This window comes from Dermacentor albipictus, chromosome 5 (assembly GCF_038994185.2).
Source record: "Dermacentor albipictus isolate Rhodes 1998 colony chromosome 5, USDA_Dalb.pri_finalv2, whole genome shotgun sequence".
Classification (NCBI taxonomy): Eukaryota; Metazoa; Arthropoda; class Arachnida; order Ixodida; family Ixodidae; genus Dermacentor; species Dermacentor albipictus.
In genome coordinates, this window is record NC_091825.1 from 42,787,276 (window position 1) to 42,812,673 (window position 25,398).

Sequence of the window (25,398 nt, forward strand, 5' to 3'; positions counted from 1 at the left end):
GGTTTATCATTGAAACAGGAAGTAAAACACGTTGTTCGGCTAGTTGGTGCATTGTATTAAGAAAAAACCAGCAAAAAAAAAAAAAGGCGGACACAGGAAACATACACAAGACAGGCCCCTTCCAGCCTCTTTTCTGTCTTCTCGTATGTTTCCTGTGTGCGCCTGTTTTTGGCTGGTTTCTTAAAACAGGAAGTTGTCTGCAGTGTTCAATTGTGCATACAATAATATCATTATAGGTAACACAAACAAATCTCAAAGGCTACGCTTTTGGTGGCTGCGTGCGTTGAAAGCGATTACGAAAGCTATAATGCGTCAGAGCCGCCATGCATTGACAGTAATCTCAAAGGCTATGTTTTTCTGGCGCCGACAGCTTAGCAGAAACTAAAAACTCGAAAATCAGATACCGAATATTCCCAGAATAAGTAAATATTTCACTGTGTAATAATAGAATATTTTAAAAACCTATTTATGTTTGCGTAGATGCACGTGGAAGTGTTAGAACCTTGGCAAAGCAGAACGCTGCACTCATCCAATCCAATCCAAGCTCTAGCCATCGTCGCCACGCCATTTTTCATTCTGCGATCGTTTTAAGGGCAGCGGAGCAGCGTTTGTCACCTTCCGTGCCTGCTGAAGTCTCCTAATCAGCTACCAAGGTATGACAGCTACATCGATTTCTTTTTTAATTCGTTTGGGTATTGAAATGTGTTTTCTTCACAGGTGCCAGGATGCCTAGACTGCGGGAGAAGCCGCACGCGCGAAAACGAGCGTCGCTGGAAACAAAGACGATATTCGAGGACTTCGGATCTCGCACCGGCAGCCAGCAGTCAACAGCTCGAGAATTCGCAAGTCTAGAACTGTGCAGTGGCGCGTATACCCCGCACGCATGCATTAACATGTGCGGTCGGGCTGTCCCTGCAAACATTTGTACGCCTTGTGATGCTGGTCGCTGCACCGAGGCGACATCGGAAGTTCAGGACGGTGGTTGTGAGACTACGCGCACTAAGGACAATGTGCCTTGCTTCCCTGATGGATATACTCTACATGACGCTTCGGATGGTTCACTTCGCTGTGAGAACGGAACAGGATCCCTTAGGAGAGGTGTACGCACAAGTCAATGCGGGTTTTCTGGTAAGCAGGACCCCGGAGTCAACATTTGCTTCATCGGCGCCCTTTGATTCTCCTGGCAAACAGCTTCTCCTGGCTAATGCGCTCATGATCAGAGCTGTAGCCGTCAGTAGCGGCAAGATCGCCTGCTGATCTCTACGAACATAAAAAGCTCCTTTTAAAAAATTGAAGAATATATTAGTTGTTTTTATCTACAAGTTTGTTTAATATCGTGAGAATATGGTCACTACGGCCACGGCGGGGACATTGTAAACGAGAGTACGCATTCGATGGCCAAGTGAGTTTTAATAATTGTAAGAACGCACTACGCCACGAGAAAGAGCTATTGTTTAAAGAAAGTGAAGAATATATTGATTGTTCTTCACTAATAGTTCGTTTAGCCACGTCAGAATGTGGAGACATTGGGAACGAGAGTACGCATTTGACGGCAAGTTGACTTACGAGAACGCACTACGTCGCGAATAACATTTAAGCTGCAATACCATTAAGCATGTCCGTGTGGCACCCCGCGAATGACATTAAAGTTTAAGGCATTAGCCAGTTAATGTCATTTTTTGTGCCCGTGTCGCAGAGTGCTAGTGAAGTGATGTAGTCAAGATTAATTCCTTGTCATTTCTGTTGCTTTCGCTGCTTAATAATGCTAATTGATGTATTTTTGCTCTTTCTTTTTATTCCATGCTGCAAACTCAAATGTCAAAGCAGGGTGGGCAATAAGTATTTTTGTTCTGCTGTTCTCTACCTTGTGTTGTGCTATTGAAATTGCAAGTTTTCTTCTTTATCCGTGTATTTATTTGTTCTTTGAACAGTACGCATATATCTGCTTATTGGTCTTTTTATGTATATGTATAAGGTGACAATAAACGTTTAATTGTATGTGGAAGTTGGTGTAAGTTCATTTCTCGTTTATTTAAAACAAAAATGCATTCAAGCATTAGACCAATGTAATATATATAATGGTCCGGTGCTTGAATGTGTCCCGGCCACTATTGTCGCTTCAAGGCATGTGTATATCTGGAATATCCCCGGGAAGACACACACACACACACACACACACACACACACACACACACACACACACACACACACACACACACACACACACACACACACACACACACACACACACACACACACATATATATATATCCTGAACGTCCCCTGAATGTCCATGCTGGATGTCCGCGTCGGACGTACTACGGATGCCAAAGCGATTACCTTTGGATTTCCCAGGGACGTCCCTCGGACGTACGTCGGACATTCATGGATATCCCACGGACATCCCGAATATCCAGAAAGGACGTCCGTCGGACGTCGCCCGGATATTCGTGGTTACTTGGGGAGTACCTGGCCAAGCATGGCATAAGGCACCAGCTGACCATTACTGGCACGCCTGAGCAGAATGGAGTCGCAGAGAGAATGAACCAAGTATTGCTTCACATGACGAGGTGCCTTCTCATGGAATCAGGTGTCACCAAAAGGCTCTGGGCTGACGTTGTTGTCACTGCAAGTCGCATCAGAAACAAGTGTCCATCGAAGGTGGTTGTTGGGGAATCACCAGAAGCTCTGTGGACAGAGGGAGAAGTGAAACTGGACCACATAAGAGTGTCTGGGCGCAGAGCATGGAGTGTGCGAAACAGAAGTTGCAAGGGGAGCAAGTTGGACCCGAAAGCAGAAGAGTGCATACTGGTTGGCTACCCAGAAGGAGTGAAGGGGTACAAGCTGTGGAACCAGAAGGAAGATCGTTTCTTTGTAAGCCGGGACGTTACCTTTGAAGAAGAGTCCTTCCCATGTAGGCTTACCCAAGTTGCAAGCAGCAAGACAAGCACATAGCGACAATTATTTCACAATCACGTTACAAGTGGAAGACAGCTTGAGCGAGCCACGTGATGTTGGTAGTTCAGATCGCAATCATACTGAATACAACTATGCTGAAGAAGTCACTCATCAGATGATGAAGACGAGGCAACTACACAGGACAAAAGACCTACGCAGCGACTGTCCAGCGTGACAGATTGTGGTACACAGGCACTAAGACGGTCGGAAAGACTAGCAAACAAGGAACCACGTCAAACAGAATGTCACGGCTACTACGTAGCCAGGCAAAACAGCCAAAGAGATCCAGAAACTCTACTTGAAGCCTTATCTGCACCTGACAAGGAGGAATGGAAAAGCAGCTATACAGAGTGAACTGGACAGCCTTGAAGCTTCCAATACATGGGAGATAGCGCCACGACCAAAAGACAGACAAGTCGTAAAATGCAAGTGGGTGTTCCCCAAGAAGTACGACGAAAATGGTGACTTAGAGCGACACAAGGCACGGCTGGTTGCATGCGGACACTCACAAGTGAAAGGTACCGATTACAAGGAAACCTTCTCTCCTGTAGTGAAGCTGAAGTCCGTCAGGACACTGCTGGCCATAGTGGTTGAGAGGAATTGGAAGATCCACCAGATGGACATCACGGCAGCATACTTAAATGGTATTCTGAAGGAGACCGTCTACATGGAACAACCGCAGCCTTTAACTGACTATAAGAAGGATGAAGTCTGCCTTCTGAAAAAGAGCCTTTATGGGCTATGACAGTCTGGAAGGGAGTGGAACCTTGCTTTGGACAAAATTCTCAAGTCAGAAGGGATCACAAGATCATAAGTAGAACCCTGTGTTTATGTCAGCAAGAAGAAGAACCTCATCGTTGGAGTCTATGTTGATGACTTGCTGATCATCGCAGAAGATGAGAAATAGATTGCCGACTTCAAGAGCCGCTTGGGTCAAGAATTTGATACAAGAGACTTGGGTGAAGCTAGCCACATTCTTTCCATATGACTGAAAGAAAAAGATGGAAAACTAACACTCGACCAGACAGCCTATGCTAACGACATACTGGAGACGTTTGGCATGTCAGATGCAAAGGCACCGTCATCTCCTTTAGATCCTCGAAGTAAGTACCAAAGAGGAGACAAAAATAAGCCATCAAGTGAGGACCTGCCCTGCAAGTACAGACAAGCAATTGGTGTAATCCTTTACCTCGTCGGAGGCATGAGGCCGGACTTGGCTTTTGCGACTACTCACCTGAGCCAGTTCAATGAACATCCCACAGAAGAACATTGGAATGGCACAAGGCACATTCTTCGCTATGTGCACTAGTCTACCAGAGAACAAGGAAGTGCATACAAGCCTTTTGCAACGCAGACTGGGCTAGTGACAAGTCTGACAGGAAGTCATGCTAGGAGAATGCCAGCAAACTTTAGAGCAGGAAAAAATCGATAGGCAGACATAGACAAAGAGACAGGAAGGTGGCTGCCTTTCCTGTCTCTTTGTCTATGTCTGCCTCTCGATTTTTTCCTGCTCTAAAGTTTGCTGGCATTCTCCTAGCATAACCATGTACCAACTAGCCCAACAAGCCACTCTCATGACAGGAAGTCATTTAGCGGGTATGTGTTCATGCTAGCTGGTGCTACGTTTTGCCGGAGTAGTAAGAAGCAATAAAGCACTGCATTGTCAGCAGTCAAAGCAGAATATGTAGCAATGTGTCATGCTACAAAGGAAGTAATGTGGCTCCAAAATTTTATGAAGGAACTTAATGCGCACGAATTCATGCACGAACCACAGGTTTTAATGGCTGGCAACCAGGGTGCAATTGCGCGTGCGAAAAGCCAAGTTACTTTAGATAGAAGCAAACACAATGACCTCAAGTATTATTTCCTGAGAGAAAAGGCCGAAGAGGGAAAGTTACAACTCCAGTACGTTGAATCGTCTAACAACTGCGCCGACCTCTTCACTAAGGCCTTAAATGGAAGAATGACTCTCATGCACTGTGAATGTTTGGGCATCAAAAGCGAGGGCACAATGACAGTCCATTAAGGGGGGAGTGTCAGTAGTGTAATGGGCAGTCACGAGATGGCGCCATGTATCCAGTGGTGCGCCATCGCTGTTACACCTTTTTCAAAGCCACTCTTGTTTTCTCCCTCTCGTTTTCTCTGTGGTATCAAACAAAATGGCAGCTTAACAGTTGTGTGTCGTTTCGCTGGCTTCGTGCCAAATCCACTCAATCCGCGATCCCAAAAGATCTGGTCACCCTGCATACTAACAATATATATATATGTATATATATAGTGTATTGTCAACGACAAAGACAATGATGGGAGCTTTAGTAGGCCTACTAAAGCTCCCATCGTTGTCTTTGTCATCAACATAGAAGAGATGCGGCGATATATTGGTGTCGACACAACAGATGGAACATGTGTGCAACCTTGGTCACAGTACTGCAAGTCATAGCTTGAAGATAGGCACATTTCTGGACGTGACAAGGTCATTCTTTTCATGCCAGAAAACATCTCCTACTGTTTAACTGACCTGTGGCAATGTGCATAAGAGGCACTGCAAGTAATCGCACGCCATCTGGAAGGCTGACCTTGCCCAGCAGCTGCAGGCTATCATGAATGACAACATTGGATAGTCAATGGTGGCTATTGCCAAGCGGTGCCAGGTAGCAGAACCAGTACGGTGTCGAGCTCTATGCGCACGAGGCCAATTACTAGGTCACTAAAGTCGTACATGGATTTTTGTAGTATGTAAATACAAATACCCACATAGCATCATTGCTTTGCCATTTGCCAGCTATCATGCCATAGTACGCTGATGTCTGAACGAAATTAACGTTATTTCAACTGAGATAACAGTGAGCTGTCCAAAAGACGACACCCTAGAGTTGTCACTGTTTTCCCCAAGTACCTCAAGCACCAAGCAAACTTTTTTCCCAGAAACACGCTGGTGATGCCACATGGGTTTGAATCACTTAACTGGACTGCATGGCATATTTATTACATGCCGGCTACGGTTGCATTCAGCACATGGTTCTCATTATACTTGTGTATATTACTGCAGTCCCCGAGCATATGATTTAAAGAGGCTGCGGACCTACACAGTGAGCAGGGTGAGTCTATCAAGTGAGGGTAAAAGTGTGTGTATATTTGTGGGTTGGGAAAGGGGTGGGTTTGGAGTCGGTGCCAGGTGACTTCTTGTCTCTTGGAGAGCTTGGGATGTGGTTGGGGTTCTGCCTGCTTTGGGAGATGGTAGCGTTGAGCTATCTCGTGGTATGCAGACACTGGCTCACTGACCAGATCCCCTGACTCGGAGGCGGGACCCACCGCTTGGTTGACGAATCCATGGGCACATTGGCGGGCCACCTCATTTCCTGAGTTCCCTGCATATCTGCGAAGTATTAGTACCCCTGATTTACTCTGTGAGCACTTAAGCCCACATTAGTCCCGTACTGGACGACCGTGTTGGCTGCCTTCCGAAGGGCCTCTGACTTGTCCATCGGATCCCATGGTCACCCATAGCATAATGTCGTTGCTATAGAGAGTGTGTTGCAGGCTTTGGGTGGTAGCGACTTCACTGCAAGGTTAAATAGGAAAGACGACAGAACGGCTCCCTGAGGAGTGCCGCAAACTCCAAGGCTGATAGGTTCAGAGAGTAGGTCACCCACCGAGAGTTCGACGATATGGTTGGATAGAAAGGCACATATGTAATTGTATGTGTGTTCTCCCAATTGCAACTCAGCCAAGCTGTTTACTATGGCAGAGTCCTTATGCGTTATCAAAGGCTTTGTGAAGGTCTAGGCTGAGTAAGGCTTTGGTACAGTAAAACCTCGTTAAACTGTACCCGCTTAAACAGTAGTTTCGTTTTAAAAGTAGTAAAGACAAATCCCCGACTCAACAGCCACTGAACATAATGTGTTTTGCATCTATAAGCCGTGCCAGCTTATTGTGTACGTATCGGTTAACACGTAGTGTTTCCACTTTTTGTCGCACAAACACGTCGGTGTGTCATCTCCATCAGGCAGCCCGGCAGAACAACAAGCCTCAGAGATCAGAATAATGGCCTTCAAGCATCCTGTGTGTTTGCGCGCGAAGGCACATCAACAACATGATTTCGGCGCCGTGCCAGAGAGCATTGTGCGTCGTGTGGGCAAGGACTCGCGTCATGCCGAAGCTCGGATAAAAAGACCCCGGGTGCTCAGCACCGAAGAAAAATTAGACATCGTTTATTCGACTGAACGTGACACGAAGAAGTCGGCGCTGGCATGCGACAGGGGTCTACTGTTGACTACGGTGTATGCCATTTGGAGCACGAAGAAATTGCTCCGCAGCGCTGCTGCGACCGCAAAGAGATGCCATATCGGCTACGAGGTTCGACTTTTCGCTATCGTTGCCTCTGTTGTTGCCGAAGTATCACCTAGCGACAGTGATGAGGACGACGCGGAAAGTGACAGCACCGGCGATTCAGGCCCGACAGTGGCAGAAGCTTCGCATTACGTCAGACTCACGGATGCAATCGTCGCGACAAGAACGCACCCCGCAATGAAAAAGGCGCTCCGCGACTTCTGCAACGCTGCCGTGCCCGTGCACGGAGAATATGCAACCCCAACGAGGAATCTGCCATGCGAATGTTTGCCAAGAAGAGGGGTCAGGCTGAAAAGCTGGCTCGCAGCTTCAGCAAGTTCGAGGCCGCTGTAGTCGCTGCTAGGCCACCGCAGCATCAAACAAAAATACTGTAAAAACCTGCATATAACACGAGGTTTCTTCCTACTATTAGCATCTCAAATTTTCGCTTCGTACTATATGCGGATCCAAACAAAAATTTTAATCAGAAATTAGGGCTAGAAGTTTTGGTTTCGTTATTGCTGCGTAGCTATATATGGCTTGACTTCGTTATTGCTGCATGGCTGCGGCTTGGCTTCCTTTTTGCTGCGTGACTATGGCTTGGTTTTGTTATTGCTGCGTGAGTACAGCATCGTTTCTTTATTGTTGAGTGCGCACCTTGGCAGCACACGTGCAAACCACGCTTCGCGAAGTACACGTTTTTTATTCCGCATTGAAGGACCAAGATGTCCGGACCATGAAAACAGTACTCGGCTGCTTTCAAGAGAAAGGTTATTTTAGCCACACAGGACTTTGGCAACAGTGCTGCCGGGAGGAAGTTTGGCGTCAACGAGGCAAGCATTCGCGGATGGCGTCGTAGAAGGAAGCCCTTTTTGCATGCAGCAGAACGCGAAGAAGCTTTTGTGCCTCGAAGAGTGGGACATTCCCGGAAATCAAACTCGCCCTGACAGAGTTCGTACCTTACCAGCGAGCCACGCTTTTAGCTGTGAGCATGAAGCTTATGCAGGCAAAAGCTAAGGAGCTTGCAAGGGGAAAAGGGCTACCGAGCTCTCCGCCTTCAAAGCAAGCAAGCACTGCATTTATCGCTACGTGTGCCGTGCTGGTTTTTCGTTACGCTGCCAAACTTCGATTTCACAAAAGCTGCCTGAATTGCTTGAAGAACTGCTTGTGGCTTTCCAGCGCCACATTATTTCGCTGCGCAAGTCCAAGAAATTCCAGCTGGCGCAAATCGGCAATGCTGACCAAACGCCGGTTTATCTGGACATGCCATCACCCCTCACCATGAATGAAAAGGGCTCTAAACAAGTTTACGTCTGGTCCACTGGCATCAAGAAAACGCAAGTTACCGTCATGTTGTCATGCACGGCAGACGGATGCAAGCTTCCGCCCTATGTTGTCTCAGCATCACTGTGGGCACATCTAGTGAGCGCATCTAGACTTACAGCCAAAATGCCCTGCCCAAGGAAGCTGCTGACTCAGGCCTGATTCGAGGAGCGCAAACTTAAGCTTGTCGAAGCCGGAAAAATGACGAGCGTCTCGGGCCGCTCACCAGCTTGGCGAGTGTCTGCGTCTCGTGCTGCAAGGATTCGTGCAACATGTGCTTCCCTTTACGTAGATGTCAACTACTGAGTCTGTCAAATGTTTTAGTAACCTTGGATCATGCATTTTTCTGGTTAGTATGTTTTTTTTTCTCGCATTTTCTTTCCTATAACGTATGAACGAGATTCTACTGTACAAAAAAAAAAGAACATGCTCGTTCCGTTGTAAACAAAGGTTGAATTTCTGTTTTTCAATGAAAATAACTGCACAACAGGGGTGGAAACTGACCATCTACGCAAGTAGTCTAAATCAGAAAGCAAAAAATTCAACCCTGTAAGCACCAGCTTAAACAAGCAGAAGGCATCACAGATAGCCCCTATAGCACATGCCTCGTCGGTGAGTCCGGTGAGCACGCACAGCTCGGGTATGAGGTAGATGTTGTCGTTCCTGCCAGCGCGCAGGTCCTTCTCCTTAGGACGGCACACTAGCAGTGGCTGCCTCCCGTCAGAAATACGCTTCTCGTATTGTTCCTGCAAGTAGGACAAGGGGCATCCATGTCAACTGGATGTTGGACAACGTGCAACGAAGCAGCAGAAAAAAATGCGATACGCATAGCTTGGCAGGGGGAGGTGTGACACAACATGATTGCGAAGTCTAGAGCACACCACTCATTCTAGAATACCGTGACGATGCCTGCCCCAGGTGGGAACACCCATCACTACAAGTTAGAACAAAGCAACTATTCAGACAGGGTGTAGGATAACACAGAATAAAAGCACGATAACATAGGGCAAACGTAACTCCCACATTTAGAAATGCATCTTAACTTGAAGCCCAAGCTCAACTTGGTGAAAATAATGTCCGACATGAACCCGCCAAACGAAACACAATGAGGGCTTTTGGTACGTTTACACCAGCTGGCATTGTCATCTGGATCAAGTCAAGCATAGGCTTCAAGTTAAGGCACGTTTGTGAATATGCGGGTAATACAACACAGGAGACAGTCTAGCCCAATACATGATCAACAGAATCAACAGAAGTAGTGCATAGGACAACAGGTATCTACTACAAGGAAAGCTAGCTTAGTCAAGTGGTCATTTAAACTGCTTTTTTCCTTCAGCCCCCTAGTTCTATTTGGAACTAACTGAAATAAAATTCAATTATTGATTGATTGATTGATTGATTGATTGATTGATTGATTGATTGATATAAGATTCCAGGGTTAGGTGAGGAAGCAGATGAAGATATCAAGAAGGATACCAAGGCTGTCACAGAAGAAAACAAGGCTAAGACAGAGAAATGGAGGTCAAATATGGCTACTCAGTGATCATAATAATTTCTCAAAGGCTCCCAGCCTTCAGGGACTTCTAAAAGTGATAGTCACAATGTAGGGCCGAGAAGTGCATAAGGAGCAGGTCAGCACAGAACACAAATGGCGAGTAGGGCAATGCAGCACACAAGAAAATATACCGACCAGTGTGCACGCTAGGACACGTAGCATGGGGAGCTACACACAACTCCTCTGGGCCTACATTCACAAAGACACTCTACGTTATGATTTGTGCTCACTGACAAGCAATTCAGGAGCCAGGCATTCACAGCCGCATTCACTGTGTGTAACAGCATGACCACCATGGCTATGATTGCTCACAGTGGCGTACCAAATATTTCTTGCGAGGGGGGGGGGGGGGCAGACCATCTGACCCCCCTCTACTATATCTACATACACACATGAAAAACAGCAAATGTATGTCGATGCACCAACGAAAAACAACAATATGGAATATATATATATATATATACCGTATTTACTCGCATATAACCCGCACCAAAAATTGAAAAAATGTGTTTAAAAAGTGGGGATGCGGGTAATACGCGAATATTCCGGAGAAGGGGGGCTCGGCGGGTCGGCTTCACGGCAACGCGCGGCCTGCCGTGCAGAGTCCGCATCCCCATCGACATCAACGTGTGTTGCAGTGCATATTAATATTGCACCAACCTTTTGACCACCGAAGGCCAGTATGGACTGAAAGAAGACCACGTGGAAGCGGAGAACATGGAGCATATCGTTTTGCGGTGCAGAACACTTCGTCCGGACATTGCCGAAGACGCGGCGATAGATATAGAGGGTGCCCTGGGATTTGCAGGGGAGGACGGACGTGTGGATGAGAGAAGGGTAGTGGTGACAAAGAGTAGATTGGAAGATTGGTGCAAAAGGGGCTAGGGACGAGTGAGTCTATAAAAGAGGGACAAATTACAGTTCACAATACGAACAAAATTACGGGGGAAAAAAAAGGGGGGAATCCTAGGCTAGGGGGCGCAAGCCACCACCGTTACAAAGGGCTAAGCCACTATGATCCATCCATCCAGCCAACAAGAGGCCAACGCAGGTCACAGCCAGATCCACATCCATAGTCTGTTTAGTCCCACGCCAGCCACGCGTTTCGCATGCTTTGCATACGCTTTGTTCAGACGTTGATGGGCCTTGAGTAAGGTGCCGTTTCTTGTACGCCCAGTTTGCACAGTTCGCCAGCCTTGTCTAGGCATCATAAGTGTGTCTCGGCGGCAATCATTCACGGCGAAGGAGAAACTCAGGATCGTCGCCGCTGCTGAACAAATCGGCAACAGAGCTGCTGCGAGAAAGAACGATGTCGACGAATCTACTGGCGGAAGAAAAAAGACTCTCTCGAAGCTGCGAACAAGGACAGGCGAGCGTTTCGCGGACCGAAGACTGGCGCGTACCTCGAGACGCAGCTTGCAAAATTCATCGAGGAGCAGAGGAGTCGTGGCCACGCTGTGTCTACAGAGATGGCGCAGATGCAAGCCCTGAAGCTGGCCCGGGAAATGCACATTCCACGCGAGTTTCATGCGAGCCGCGGATGGCTGCAGCGCTTTATGGCCAGGCATGGATTTTCGATGCGGCGGCGAACTACCATGTGCCAGCGGCTTCCCGACGCTTATGAGGAGAAGCTGCTCAACTTTCAACGTTACGTCATCGGACTGAGGAAAGAGCGCAACTACTTGCTATCTCAGCTGGGAAATGCTGACCAAACGCCAGTATATTTCGAGATGCCTATGGACACGACCCTGGAAAAAAAGGGCGCAAAATCTGTTAGTGTGCTGACTGGCGGCAACACCAAGCTGCGCTGCACAGTGATGTTGTGTGCTTTGGCCGACGGCACCAAACTGCGCCCGTATGTAATATTCAAGCGCAAGACTCTACCGAGTACACCACTTCCCCCAGGAATTGTTGTGCGAGTGGAAGATAACTCGTGGATGAACAGTGACCTCGTCATTGACTGGATTCAAGCAATCTGGGAAAAAAGACCAGGTGCCTTGTTGGCACGCCGTTCGATGCTGGTGCTGGATTCGTTCCGAGGCCACTGCACTGACGCGGTGAAAGCTCGCCTCGCTGACAACGGCACAGACCTTGTCGTAATACCTGGCGGCATGACTTCCATGCTCCAACCACTCGACGTGTGCATCAATAAGCCTTTCAAGGCTCACGTGAAGCGGCTATATGCCCAGTGGATGGCCGATGGCCTTTACGCCCTTACGCCGACGGGACGCGTGCAAAGGCCAGATATTGCACTGCTGTGCCAGTGGATCGTAGATGCATGGGGGATGATCCCGGCCGACATGGTACGCAAGAGTTTCAAGAAGTGTGCCATAAGCAACAGCCTAGATGGTACCGAAGATGATTACGTCTTTGAGAGCGGCGATGAAGCCTCAGACGGCAGCAGTGAGAGTGGCGACGATTGACAATTGAACGACAGCACTGACAACGTTGCGGCAGTCGTTTTCAAATATATTTGTTTTGAAAACTAAAATGGTGACTGTTTGCTCAGTTGTAACTTCCTAGTCCTCATTTTTTCAGGTAAGTGTGCGGGTTATACGCGAGGATATTTTTTTTTATTTCATGGGGTTCAAAGTTAGGGGTGCGGGTTATATGCAAGGGCGGGTTATACGCGAGTAAATACGGTATATATATATATATATATATATATATATACGCAGGAAAGAGACGACGAACTTTTTGGAAGCCTTCTTTTACTTAACGTTTTCGGCTGGTGGACCAGCCTTCGTCCACCAGCCGAAAACGTTACGTAAAAGAAGGCTTCCAAAAAGTTTGTCGTCTCTTTCCTGCGTATGCTACGTCGGGTCCTGCGTGCTGAACTTTGAAGAAAACCCCTATATATATATATATATATTGGTGCCATAGGTGCCACGCGACTGGACGCTTGAGGCACTTTACATGTATTTGCGGGCTTCTTTCACACTTGGAAAAACACTTTTATGTAGCACGTATTGACCAACAGAAAGCTTTATCAAGAGTTTTTCATGCTGCTCTACAATTTTGTCATTGACACTTTTCATTTAAATATAATATTTTAGAAGTTCATCAATTAAGACAAAATTATTTAATTAGGCAGGATGCAACAAGAAAATATATATATATATATATATATATATATAGAAAGAGAGAGAGAGCATTTACCAGTAATTTTAACGTTAACACGGACCTGATTATGGATCACACATATGGTAATCTACGAAAGGCAAAAAAATGATCTGAATTTGAATTTATACATTGAAATCGTATGAAATCTCAAGATCATGCAGGGACAAATGGCAATGTGTGCCTGACAGAAGTCTCTGACCCTGCACAACAGCAGCAGTACAGTGCATACAAAAATACACCTTTGCAACAAATTTAACATTTAAACAAAATATAGTACTTGGTGTTTACATCTATTAGAACAAATTTATTGCTAGTTAAGGGAATAGTACTGTCAAGGTTATACACAACAAAGTACAGTCATCATAAAACACTTGCAATGTTGGCTGCAATAAAGAATTATTGCAGATGTGCGCAACCTTACAGAATTACAACTAAATTTCCAGCAAAGCTGCTGTTTCTTTTGCATAGTTGCAACAAGAGTCAGTTTCCTTATAATTATATCACGTCCTTTGAAAAGTTGCCTGTACATGACTGCTCCGTTTGAAATCTTGCCCGCATGTAATGCTTTCCAGCACTTGTGAGAAATTTTGAAACAGCCAGCCAATTCATCAACACACATATTAAGTCACGATGTCACGCTCATAGTGTTCATCCTGATTTCGCTAAATTTGATCTTAGTAACTTTCGTAGCCCTGCCAGGGGCACGGGATAAATTCTGCCCTCTCATCAGACACTTGAAATGCTCTAGATCATTTGCATATGCAATTTACTGGCAAAGCACCAATTACCCACCCATTACTGACTTTCCCACACGTATCACCTATTACTACCTTGTCTTTACCGCCACCAAACATGGAAGATGCTGCCTAGTTTAGTTCACCGAGGACACCAGGTGTACCAAATATATCATGCAACAAAAAGAAAAGCAAAGTGAGGGTTCACTAACTATATGTAATGCCCTGTAAATATAAAACATCACAACACATTTCCTTTAAGATGCGGCCATTTCTTCCAAGCGTAAACTTTGTGAAACGCAGAATTCTCTTAAGGATTCGGGAAACACAGATGATAACAGCAAATCGACCCTTTGGAACACTTGCTTAAGAACCTCTCTTTTTTTTGCAAAAGCTGTATTCGATCGACACACATTAGACAACACACACAATCATGTGCAGCGTTCCCCTATGTTCGCAAAATTTTACCTCTGTTGTCGCTGTAATTATGACAGGGCAGCGGCATGTTTAATGGCACTCATAAAACATGCTGATTACTCTTCGTACAACTTGAATATGTAATCTATTGAAGAAAAGCGCATTTAACTCCCCTGCTTAGGACGTTGCCTACATGTACATTACCAATATTATGCCCCTATTTTTCCCCAAATATGAACAGGGTGTCCAATTTAGAGACCCCCAAAGGCATCGAAGAAACAAACTATGAGCCTCGTGCAATGCACAAAAATAGGAAAAGCGAGGGTTCAGTAATAATTTGCAACGCTTTCACTTAAAGCAGGAATGTGAAAGTTTCACAAAGAATTCGAAGTTCATATCTCATGCAGTTGTATCTCGTGCCATTTTTAAAAAGATATTATATCTCTGCTAATATTCTCCTGCAGAGAGCATGAGCTAGTGAATTCTTATGTATAAACAGCCTGGATATGAAATGGACAGACATCAGAAGTGACAGGTGCTGATAGAAAAAAAATTCAGCTTGGTGCTGTGACGGTATATTGCAATGGCTTTGCACATTATCAACAAGGCCATTTTCACCGCCGTATCTAGGATAACTCGTGAATACACGACGAACATTGACGGTCACAACCATAAATTTTAATTTTTCTTTTTTTTGGTGGTGAAAAGAGACAGAGCGTGCTACACTGTGTCAACAATCTCTGGACAGAGATTCAAAGGTTCCGGTACTATCTGATTATCCGATGATTTCATGTGCCATAAGGAGTGCAATTGTTGGGTGCAGCTGATTATAACACTTCACCCAGACCCCACCGCTTGCCCTTAGGTCAAATAGAGCAACGTGATTTTGGGTTTTCATATATGATTATACGGGCCGAAAAGCTGCGTATGATACAAGAAGCGCCAGATGAAATTTTTTATGGTAAGAACTGCTACGGGCACATCACGGCGAGGCACAAAAGACAATCCTCGTTAAAGAAATAGAGAAAAGATAAAGTGTTAAGGATAAAGAAAACCGCTAGTTACACTGGCAATATATCAAGAAACAAAACTTTGCCTCAGGTGTCGTTTTGTTTAATTCCCCAGCGTGCAGCCAAGAGTGCCCACTTTTGAAAGTGGGGGGCAAATAGCATACTTTATTTACCCTTGCACATTTAACAGTGGTGAGTAGGTATATGGTTGTTCAGGTATAGCAGTTAAGCAAGAAAAGCTTTAAAGAGATTTGTGGTGACAGCTAATATTGAAGTGGTGAGAAAACGTGTCTTAGGCTACAGATGTCACTGTAAGCTTGCAGTTGTCTGGGAGAGTGTTGAGGTATTTGTAAAGGAAATACATTGATTCACAGTGGAGGAAAAGAACTAGGAAGCTTAGCAGAAAGTATGCTGCCTGTAGGGTGAGCAACACAGCAACAAAGAAGGTCAAGCGGAAAGTCAGAGAGGCCGAAATAATCACATGGGTGGCGGCAATGGAAAAGAAACCGGCCACGAGTAGCTAGTTAAGAGGAAAAAATGAAATCAGGAAAGAAACAATTTATGATAATTCAAAGGGATGCTCATGAGCATCTCTTTGAACATCGTAGTACTTAGCTTCAAACATGAGCATCGAAAAGTACTGCAGTACTTTTCGAAATGAGATCAGGATACCTTAGAACACGCGCTTATGAAGCAATATATAAGACGGAAGAAGAAGCATGTGCTTGATGCGGTAAAGCGAGGGAAACGAGGGTAAAGCGAGAGTTTTATTAGAATGTGAAGATATCTGCCCAGCGGTCGATTTAGGCACCAATGGACTCCTTGAAGCCCTTGGGTTCAGCGAGAGCAGGGGGAAAGTAAACAAGTCCGCAACAGAGGTTAGTAGAGGGGACTGGAAGATTGGTGGAAGTAGGGAAACGCCAAAAAACGGAGATGTACAAAAACAAAGTTCACAATAGGGGGTCAGAAAATTTGGTTATGGGAATACAGGTTTTTTTTTCTCTTTTTCTTTTCTTCTTTTTTAACCTGGGTAGGACATTAGGCAGTATAATAACAAGAGCTTGGTCGCGCCCACCGCCCCATTCCAAAGGGGACACTCATAACATCCATCCAGCCATGCATGTCACCAACACTCTTAAAGGGACACTAAAGAGAAAAATGATTTCTTCTGCACCTGTAAATTACCTTTTCTATGACACTAAACACACCACTCTTACCACAATATAATGCTTGGCAAGCCAGAAAAAGTGCAAGAACGAAAGGCGGGTGGCGACGCCTACTTAAGTTGACGCACCTAGGGGCTGTGATGTCTTGGATTTTAATGGCATCTTCTAGAACCTACTTACTTATACAGCAGTAGAGATTGACTCCATTGTGTTCTAAGGGAACCAAATATTAAACATAGCAAGTTTCGGGAACCTTTACTCAGTCAACGCGGCCCAAATGCAAAAACATACCTTGGTATCCCTGACATCACCGCGTCGGGGTTTTGGCACAAAATTCAAATGCTCGTACTTCGACCTTCATTTTCTCATATAATAATGAAACTATTATGTTGAAATGACTGCCTGCAGGGTTCTCAAACAATGCTTTATTAGTCTAAACTGATTTATTGTTTCGCTTTAGTGTCCCTTTAAGGAGGCAAGCTAGAGCCCTTGCGCTCCTGAGACATTAAGCACCAAAGCTAGCTTCAAAATGACCTTAGTTCCAGCAGCAGCTTTCATCATACTTCAGTCGATTGTGTGCTTATTTTTACACAAGATTTTCTTACGGCGCCACTGCGAAAATCCATACCTCTCACAACTTGGTGCTCGTGTGCCCTGCGTAATATGTTTATTGAATTTTTTAACCTTAAAGAAAATAAAGATTCACATAGCGCTGCTTCGAGGATGTCTAGTTACAGCCCTGCCTTTACTAAGAATGACTGTAAAACAAAACATTCATTTGATAGTACAAGCCTTTCACATTGATATCCTGCATAAAAATATTATTTATTCTGCTTCGCTGTACAGCTCATAAATAGCATGGCTATGATTCGATAGACAATATATAGCCTCCTACAGCAATCTATAGTTCACCTATACTTTATACTGAACTTGTGATAACAGAGCGACGTGACTGAGTTGGCTATCTTGTGCGCATGTCTTGCGTGTTTAAACCCATCGCACGTGTGCCGATAAGCGATGCACCGTGCCTACATAAACCCTTGTTTTTTGTGCAATAAAGGAATCTTGCAAAAGCTGCTGCTGCGTCCACATCGGTTATTACAAAACTGAACACAACCAACAAACACACCACCTAAAACCGGTTAAACAGGGATGATCAATGCGGGCATCTAGCTTTTTGTTGCTCAATAGATGTTACACAAACATTTTTCTAAGCATGACAGAAAAGGTGTCACGCGACGTCCTTTCAGGCCTGGAACAAACATTTATGCAGCATGCATTGAGCAACAAAAAGCTGCATCGGAAATTTTTGAGGATGGTCTACAATTCTCTCATTGACATTTTTGCTCTGAATGTAACATTGGAGAATATTATTAAATACTAATAACTAATTATGTAGTGAGACAAAATGCAAAAACTAGTCCGACTTGCTCCAAGCGACAGCAAACACTGCCTTGGTTCCGTCCAGATGTGTGGCAGTTTCATATTAAGTTTTGGTACAAGCAAGTTACGTGGGACCCGTGGTATATTAGTTGGCTAATGAATAGAACTGACAGGGTGGCACACTTTAAGAAATGCGGTCACTGAATCTGCAGAGCGCCTGGGGCAAGGACTTCTTTCTTTCTCTCCTTCCACTTGTCGAAGTGATTAATTTTACTTTCCATTATTGATGATGGAAGAGAATTTGTAAGAAGGGAACAAGCCACCTTTGGGGACATGAACCCACATACCCCACGCACTACAGGTACGCTGTTCTCTGACGAGTAAGCAATCTATTAATTATCAGTAGCACACAAGGGCAGTAGCTTCACATCTACCTGCCAGCCTATTACTGCCAGCTTCCTACGTTTAGCCCCTCATCGCTAGTGCAAGCAAAATGTGCCACTGCCAGCTACAGTGACAGAATTGTCAGTTCCTCCATGCATTCCTTGCATTCAGTGGCATATTAGCTGACTGGCACACGAAAAAAACAAAAAGACAGTACAGCAGACAGAGACTAAGTGCTATGCGTCTATTTGCATTCCTTTTCTTTCTTCTTTCTACATTACTTGGTGAATACGAAATACCAACAAGCCCAAAGTTCCTTCATGTAAAATTTTTTGACGGTTACGCTAAATACATAATTTCTGGAAAACACAACTCCAGAACAAGTATGCAAAGAATGGCAAGGGCAAGACAATAAAAGTGCTCACATCATCAACTCCGTTTCCAGTGTACTCATTCTAGAGCTGAGCTATTTGTACAGTGACAACGAACTATTTATCTGTTAGCGTTAATGTGTGTCAACAACTGCGTTTCCGTCCTTCTGCAGCTAATTCCGAGTCTTTAAACGAGAAACGCATCAGCCAGTGTACACACCTGGTAGTAGTCCATGTACGTCTTCGTCCCTTCCTTGGTCTCGAATGTGCTGAGTGGACATTTGTCCCAGTCAATGTCGTCGACACGGTACGTCTTGTTGTTGTACGGGGTCATCACGATGCAGCCGGCCACGCGCCTCATAGCCTCGTTCCTGTAGTCTGGCAAGTGTGACAGGTGAGACAGAAGGTCGAGCACACTGTCTCGTCGGAGCACCTGAGATATACAGAAACATGAGTGAATAATGTTGCACTTTGAACTTTGCTGACGCCAAGTAACAATTAACATGATGCAGGAGCCCTGACAGAAGTGAGAGCTTGCTTAACGGAGCCGCAAGCACGATTACTCTTAACAGACAATGCACACACAAAAAAATATTTGTAAGAATATAAGTTAGTCATTGCACTTAATCTCAGGATTTTTTTTAAAGAAATATAGTAACACAACAATTAATATAACATAGTTGTATATATATATATTATATGATATAACTAATACAGTAACACAACAAGTACATAGTAGTAAACTCAAGACTGTGCACAGATGCAAACAGTATAAATATAACACACACAGGATCCTGGCATATGAATTTAACAAAATAATAATTAGGCAAAACACATCTTACCATCATGAAAGGATAGCAAGCTACACATTGAAGGTAAGAGAGAAAACGCGGGGTGCCACAAGTAGACAGTTCTGTCAGTTTATCTTTCTTTTCACTCTGCACTGCAGAATTTGATGCTGCTGGTCGCTCCAGAGCGAGTTCTAGTCGCTTTGGATCCAACTCGCCACAAAATGCAGAGCTCTTTCTTGCCTCGATATTGGGACACACAGTGTTCACGGGCATTTCAAGTCACTTTTGCCAGCCGAGAGTACTTGTGTGTGCCTTGTGTTAGCATTTGTGGTGTCTCTTTGCCTCACCACTATTGCCGTGTGCCCCTCAAATAAAAAAAAAAAATGGTTATATAAGCTGTCCCAAAGGTGAACGTTGCTGCATTTAGTGCACTGCGTGAATATTCCTCCACAATAGTTTGCTTTCTTGTGCAATTGCATTTTACGCTGATGCAGATCCTCAATTAGCATTCGAAGCACTGTGTATCAGAGAAGCTACGGTAGAATTCCTCTGACATCTTTATAATGTAAGAAATGCAAACTGAACCAAGATACAGAATGCTGGGCTGGTTGGTTCCCGATACAGTTATGAAACGTGTTTACAGTACCATGGAAGGCGAAGAGAATCAAGAACTGCACGGTCTGGTGCTTGTCCCATGCCGTTCATGCTTATGTTTTCATCCTTCCTAGAGCTGCAACCATGTTTCGTAAGAATAGAGCAGGGCGAGACAGCTGGAATATATTCTAAAGGAATTTTTGGAGTAGAAAAATCTTGGTTTTGGAGCAGCTCAACGGGTAAAGAAACATATCTGCGGCACCAAATTTTAAACTTGGAGCAGCTTATTTAGAGCAGAGTACTCCAAACATGGAGCAAGACAAAGAAATAGGTGATAGCAGTTTTTACTCAAGTCCTTCACTTTTGCTCTGACTGCTGGTGTCGTAGATCTGATTTCACGGTGTGCAAAAGACTGCCACATTGTTCCCGCTTTCTGTTATTTACCTAGTACAGTGAAGTCCCTATAACTCCTGCGTCTATAGTTCAAGCTAACGGATAAATCGTATAGCATTTTAGGTCCCGTCATTGCACCAGACATCTAAAATTTAAAAAAAAAAAAAATACTCTCGGTATAGGTGGTGCCCAAAACCCGACGTCTAGGATGTTTCCAACTCTGGCATTCGCTTCCACCGACGGCATGCAACCAGCACACAAGCACAGCCTTCGAAAGCAGGGCCTCCCAGGTTTGCACACACCGGCTGGTGTTTTTTGTCCATCCTATCTGCCGCACTCCGCAGCAGAAAAGTGTAATGCGACCATGCGCACCCAGGTACCCCGAGAGGGCACTGTTAGCCGAGGCATATGGCACCAGAAGAGGCTGTGGTAGAAGGCTGACCACTTGAGATCTCAGCGTGCTGCATTGGCTCTTTTTTCGCCTTTTGCAGGGCATTTTGACAGCCAAGGGGAAGGAGCAGTGCCCAGATCTTGCGAACGCATACATTTTGGCCTAATTTATGAAGGAAAACACAGTAACTGCTCAGTTTCCCAAAATTAGACCAATGTAAGAATATACCTTTTAGTCTGTGTTAGTATAACATTATTTTATTCCTGTCTGTTCCTTTGCAGTGTAAAATATTCCGATGAGGGAAACAAAAGGGCTATTCTGGCATCCTTCTTTGACAGAAGAGCTAAGGGCCCCGGGTGCCAGACGACCTAGCTACGCCACTGCCCCTCGGTTACCTTTCTTCTCGTTTATATATATTGACACGTGCACTTATCTTTATGGGGCGACCACGTTTCGCCGCTTGACAACTGTAATCGCACAGCGAGGGACGCGCCTGAATGTATCCGATGTTTCTGGAAAGTTATCGATGCTTCTACCAGGCTGCCTGTTGTCGCCGAACCTTGTGTTATCTGATTTCATCGCGTAACGCGAATGGTGTAGAACTTTGTGGAAGGCACACGGGTCCGAATGATTAATCTGGAACATTCGACGACTGCTCTATAAAAGCCGACGCGCTTGACCCGCTGACCAGATTTTCGACGATCGCCGACTGTGTTTCGCCGCTATCGTTGTGTTTAAGTGTAGCCTGTTTTGTGGGCACAGGTTCGCCCAATAAAAGCTAGTTTTGTCTTTCACAGTACTGCTACTGTGTTCTCTCTTCACCGTCACTACCACGTGACATCTGGTGGAGGTGCTAGTGCGTTCATGTTCAACCGAAGAGTGCGCTCGACCACTCCGCCAGAGCCCTTACCGAGTTTCGACGCGAGAACGCGAAGCTATAAGACACCAAGTCGACGAAATGCTGCGCGACGACATCATCCAGCCGTCGAAAAGCCCGTGGGCGTCTCCAGTTGTTTTAGTGAAGAAAAAGGACGGAACCCTACGTTTCTGCGTCGATTATCGTCGATTGAGCAAAATCACGAAGAAAGACGTATACCCCCTCCCACGGATAGACGACGCATTGGATCGGCTCTGCAATGCTAAATACTTCTCATCGATGGACCTGAAGTCTGGCTACTGGCAAATAGAAGTCGACGAAAGGGATCGCGAAAAGACCGCCTTCATCACGCCAGACGGCCTCTACGAGTTCACGGTTATGCCATTCGGACTGTGTTCGGCGCCTGCAACGTTCCAGCGCGTCATGGACACAGTATTAGCAGGACTGAAGTGGCAGACCTGTCTCGTTTCCTTGGATGACGTCGTCGTCTTCGCCAGAAATTTCGACGATCACCTTAGGCGGCTTGCCACAGTACTAGAGGCCATCAAGTCATCAGGGCTCACTCTGAAGCCAGAAAAATGCCGCTTCGCTTACGACGAGCTTCTGTTCCTAGGCCACGTCATCAGTAAATCCGGAGTACGCCCCGACCCGCAGAAAACAGCTGCCATCGCAAAGTTCCCGCAGCACACCGACAAGAAGGCAGTGCGTAGATTCCTTGGCATGTGTGCCTACTACAGGCGCTTTGTCAAGGACTTTTCACGCATCGCCGAGCCGTTGACACGTCTAACTAAATGTGATGTTGAGTTCAAGTGGGAAACGCCGCAGGCCGACGCATTTGAAGAACTTAAACGACGCATGCAGTCGCCGCCGGTACTTGCGCACTTCGACGAGTACGCCGATACAGAAATCCATAATGACGCCAGTAGCCTAGGCCTCGGTGCCGTTCTAGTCCAGAGGAAAAACGGAGTCGAATAGGTGATATCCTACGCTAGCCGGTCGCTGTAAAAAGCGGAAGGCAACTATTCTATGACCGAAAAGGAATGCCTCGCCATCGTTTGGGCTACAGCTAAATTTCGCCCTTATCTTTATGGCAGGCCATTAAAAGTCGTCAGTGACCATCACGCTTTGTGTTGGCTAGCGAGTATAAAGGATCCTTCAGGACGACTGGTGCGGTGGAGCCTCAGACTACAAGAATACGACATCACTGTAACCTACAAGTCCGGACGAAAACACTCCGATGCAGATTGCCTATCGCGCGCCCCCATTGACCCGCCGCCGCAAGATGACGAAGATGACGATGCCTTCCTTGGCATGATAAGCGCGGAAGACTTCGCTGAACAGCAACGAGCAGACCCGGAGCTAAAAGGCCTGGTGGAATATTTGGAAGGGCACACCGACGTTGTCCCCAGGGCATTTAAGCGCGGACTATCTTCCTTCACGCTTCAAAACAGTCTCCTCGTGAAGAAGAACTTTTCACCAGTCCGCGCCAACTACCTTCTTGTTGTCCCGTCAGGACTTCGTCCAGAAGTACTGCACGCCCTACATGACGATCCGACCGCTGGACACCTCGGTTTTTCCCGCACACTCTCGAGGATACAACAAAAGTATTATTGGCCGCGCCTGACCGCCGACGTTGCCCATTATGTCAGAACATGCCGAGACTGTCAGCGACGTAAGACACCGCCGACAAGGCCAGCCGGATTATTACAGCCAATCGAGCCTCCTTGCCGACCATTCCAGCAGATCGGGATGGACTTGCTGGGACCCTTTCCGACGTCAACAACCGGAAATAAGTGGATCGTCGTGGCGACAGACTACCTCACCCGCTTCACTGAAACTAAAGCACTGCCGAAAGGTAGCGCAGCCGAAGTGGCGAAATTTTTTGTCGAAAACATCCTGCTTCGACATGGCGCCATAGAAGTCCTCATCACCGACAGAGGAACGGCCTTTACAGCGGAGCTCACCCAAGCCATTCTGAAATACAGTCAGACAAGGCACAGGAGGACCACGGCCTACCACCCGCAGACGAATGGTCTTACGGAGCGGCTGAATAAGACCCTCGCCGACATGCTAGCGATGTACGTCGACGTCGAACACAAGACCTGGGATGCCGTCCTGCCGTACGTGACATTTGCTTACAACACGGCGGTGCAAGAAACAACACAGATCACGCCGTTTAAGCTGGTTTACGGCAGCAACCCGACGACGACGTTCGACGCCATGCTGCCCCACGTCACTGACGAAGAGAATGTTGACGTCGCTAGCTACCTCCAGCGCGCCGAAGAAGCCCGACAGCTCGCCCGCCTACGGATCAAGAACCAACAGAGGACCACACCGACACTACAACCTCCGACGACGCATTGTTGAGTACCAGCCCGGCGACCGTGTTTGGGTTTGGACACCGATACACCGACGAGGACTCAGTGAAAAACTACTCCGACGCTATTTCGGACCCTACAAGGTCATCCGACGTATTGGCGCTCTGGACTATGAGGTCGTGCCAGACGGCATTTCGCATTCACAGCGGCGCCGCGCACGATCTGAAGTGGTCCACGTGGTGCGCCTTAAACCCTTTTACGGACGCTGACGAACTTCTTTATTTTTTGTTGTTGTTTTCTTTGCTACGGGTGTTTTTATTTTGCTTGTATGTAGCATCGGGTCGATGCTTTTTAAGAGGGGGGTATTGACACGTGTACTTATCTTTATGGGGCGACCACGTTTCGCCGCTTGACAACTGTAATCGCACAGCGAGGGACGCGCCTGAATGTATCCGATGTTTCTGGAAAGTTATCGATGCTTCTACCCGGCTGTCTGTTGTCGCCGAACCTTGTGTTATCTGATTTCATCGCGTAACGCAAATGGTGTAGAACTTTGTGGAAGGCACACGGGTCCGAATGATTAATCTGGAACATTCGACGACTGCTCTATAAAAGCCGACGCGCTTGACCCGCTGATCAGATTTTCGACGATCGCCGACTGTGTTCGCCGCTATCGTTGTGTTTAAGTGTAGCCTGTTTTGTGGGCACAGGTTCGGCCAATAAAAGCTAGTTTTGTCTTTCACAGTACTGCTACTGTGTTCTCTCTTCACCGTCACTACCACGTGACAATATATTGTGAGACGTCGACCAATGTGACGCTTGTATTTCAGAGCAGCTGCCTGACACAGAGCCAAAGCACCCCACGAGCCAAAAGATGACAATCCGTCACATGTACAGATGGCAATGATGTTATGCACAAACAGCACTCAAACTAACTTCCCCCCCTTCACAAAAGCAGTGAGCAAGATCGCAAGCTAGAAAAGGTAGGTACGGCGAATGTACGGTTTCAGGCGAGAGACGTGAGCGATGTAGGGCGGCGGCGGTCAGTAGTTGAGCCGACAGGAGTGACGTGAAAGTTAATGGTTGAAGTTCTTAGCGAAACTGCGTATGGGCCGAGATATCACTGAAGAAATTTTTCACAGAGCCCTGGTGTACGAACAGGTGTCCACAAAAGAATGTTGTCGCCTGGGTAGAACGAAGCAGCATGACGCGTCACATCATAGCGAACTTTCCTTTTGTCCTGAATGGTAGCAGTGTTGGCACGGGCAATTTCAGGGCAGC

General features: G+C 46.1%; 2 protein-coding genes across 2 annotated transcripts in view; one reads left to right on the plus strand and one right to left on the minus strand.

The window, feature by feature from the left end:
* The window catches only part of LOC135900501 (piwi-like protein 1), a 69,033-nt gene that overhangs the window by 20,446 nt on the left and 23,189 nt on the right, over positions 1-25,398 (minus strand). Inside the window, exons 3-4 of the mRNA XM_065429981.2 lie at positions 18,974-19,186; positions 9,216-9,356 (exon numbers count right to left, since the gene is read on the minus strand). Of these exons, the coding sequence (XP_065286053.1) occupies positions 9,216-9,356; positions 18,974-19,186 (354 nt within the window). The remainder of the gene's footprint in view (positions 1-9,215; positions 9,357-18,973; positions 19,187-25,398) is intronic.
* The window catches only part of LOC135900500 (uncharacterized), a 223,442-nt gene continuing 198,710 nt past the window's right edge, over positions 667-25,398 (plus strand). Inside the window, exon 1 of the mRNA XM_065429979.2 lies at positions 667-1,128. Coding sequence (XP_065286051.2) covers positions 937-1,128 — 192 coding nt within the window. The 5' untranslated portion in view covers positions 667-936. The remainder of the gene's footprint in view (positions 1,129-25,398) is intronic.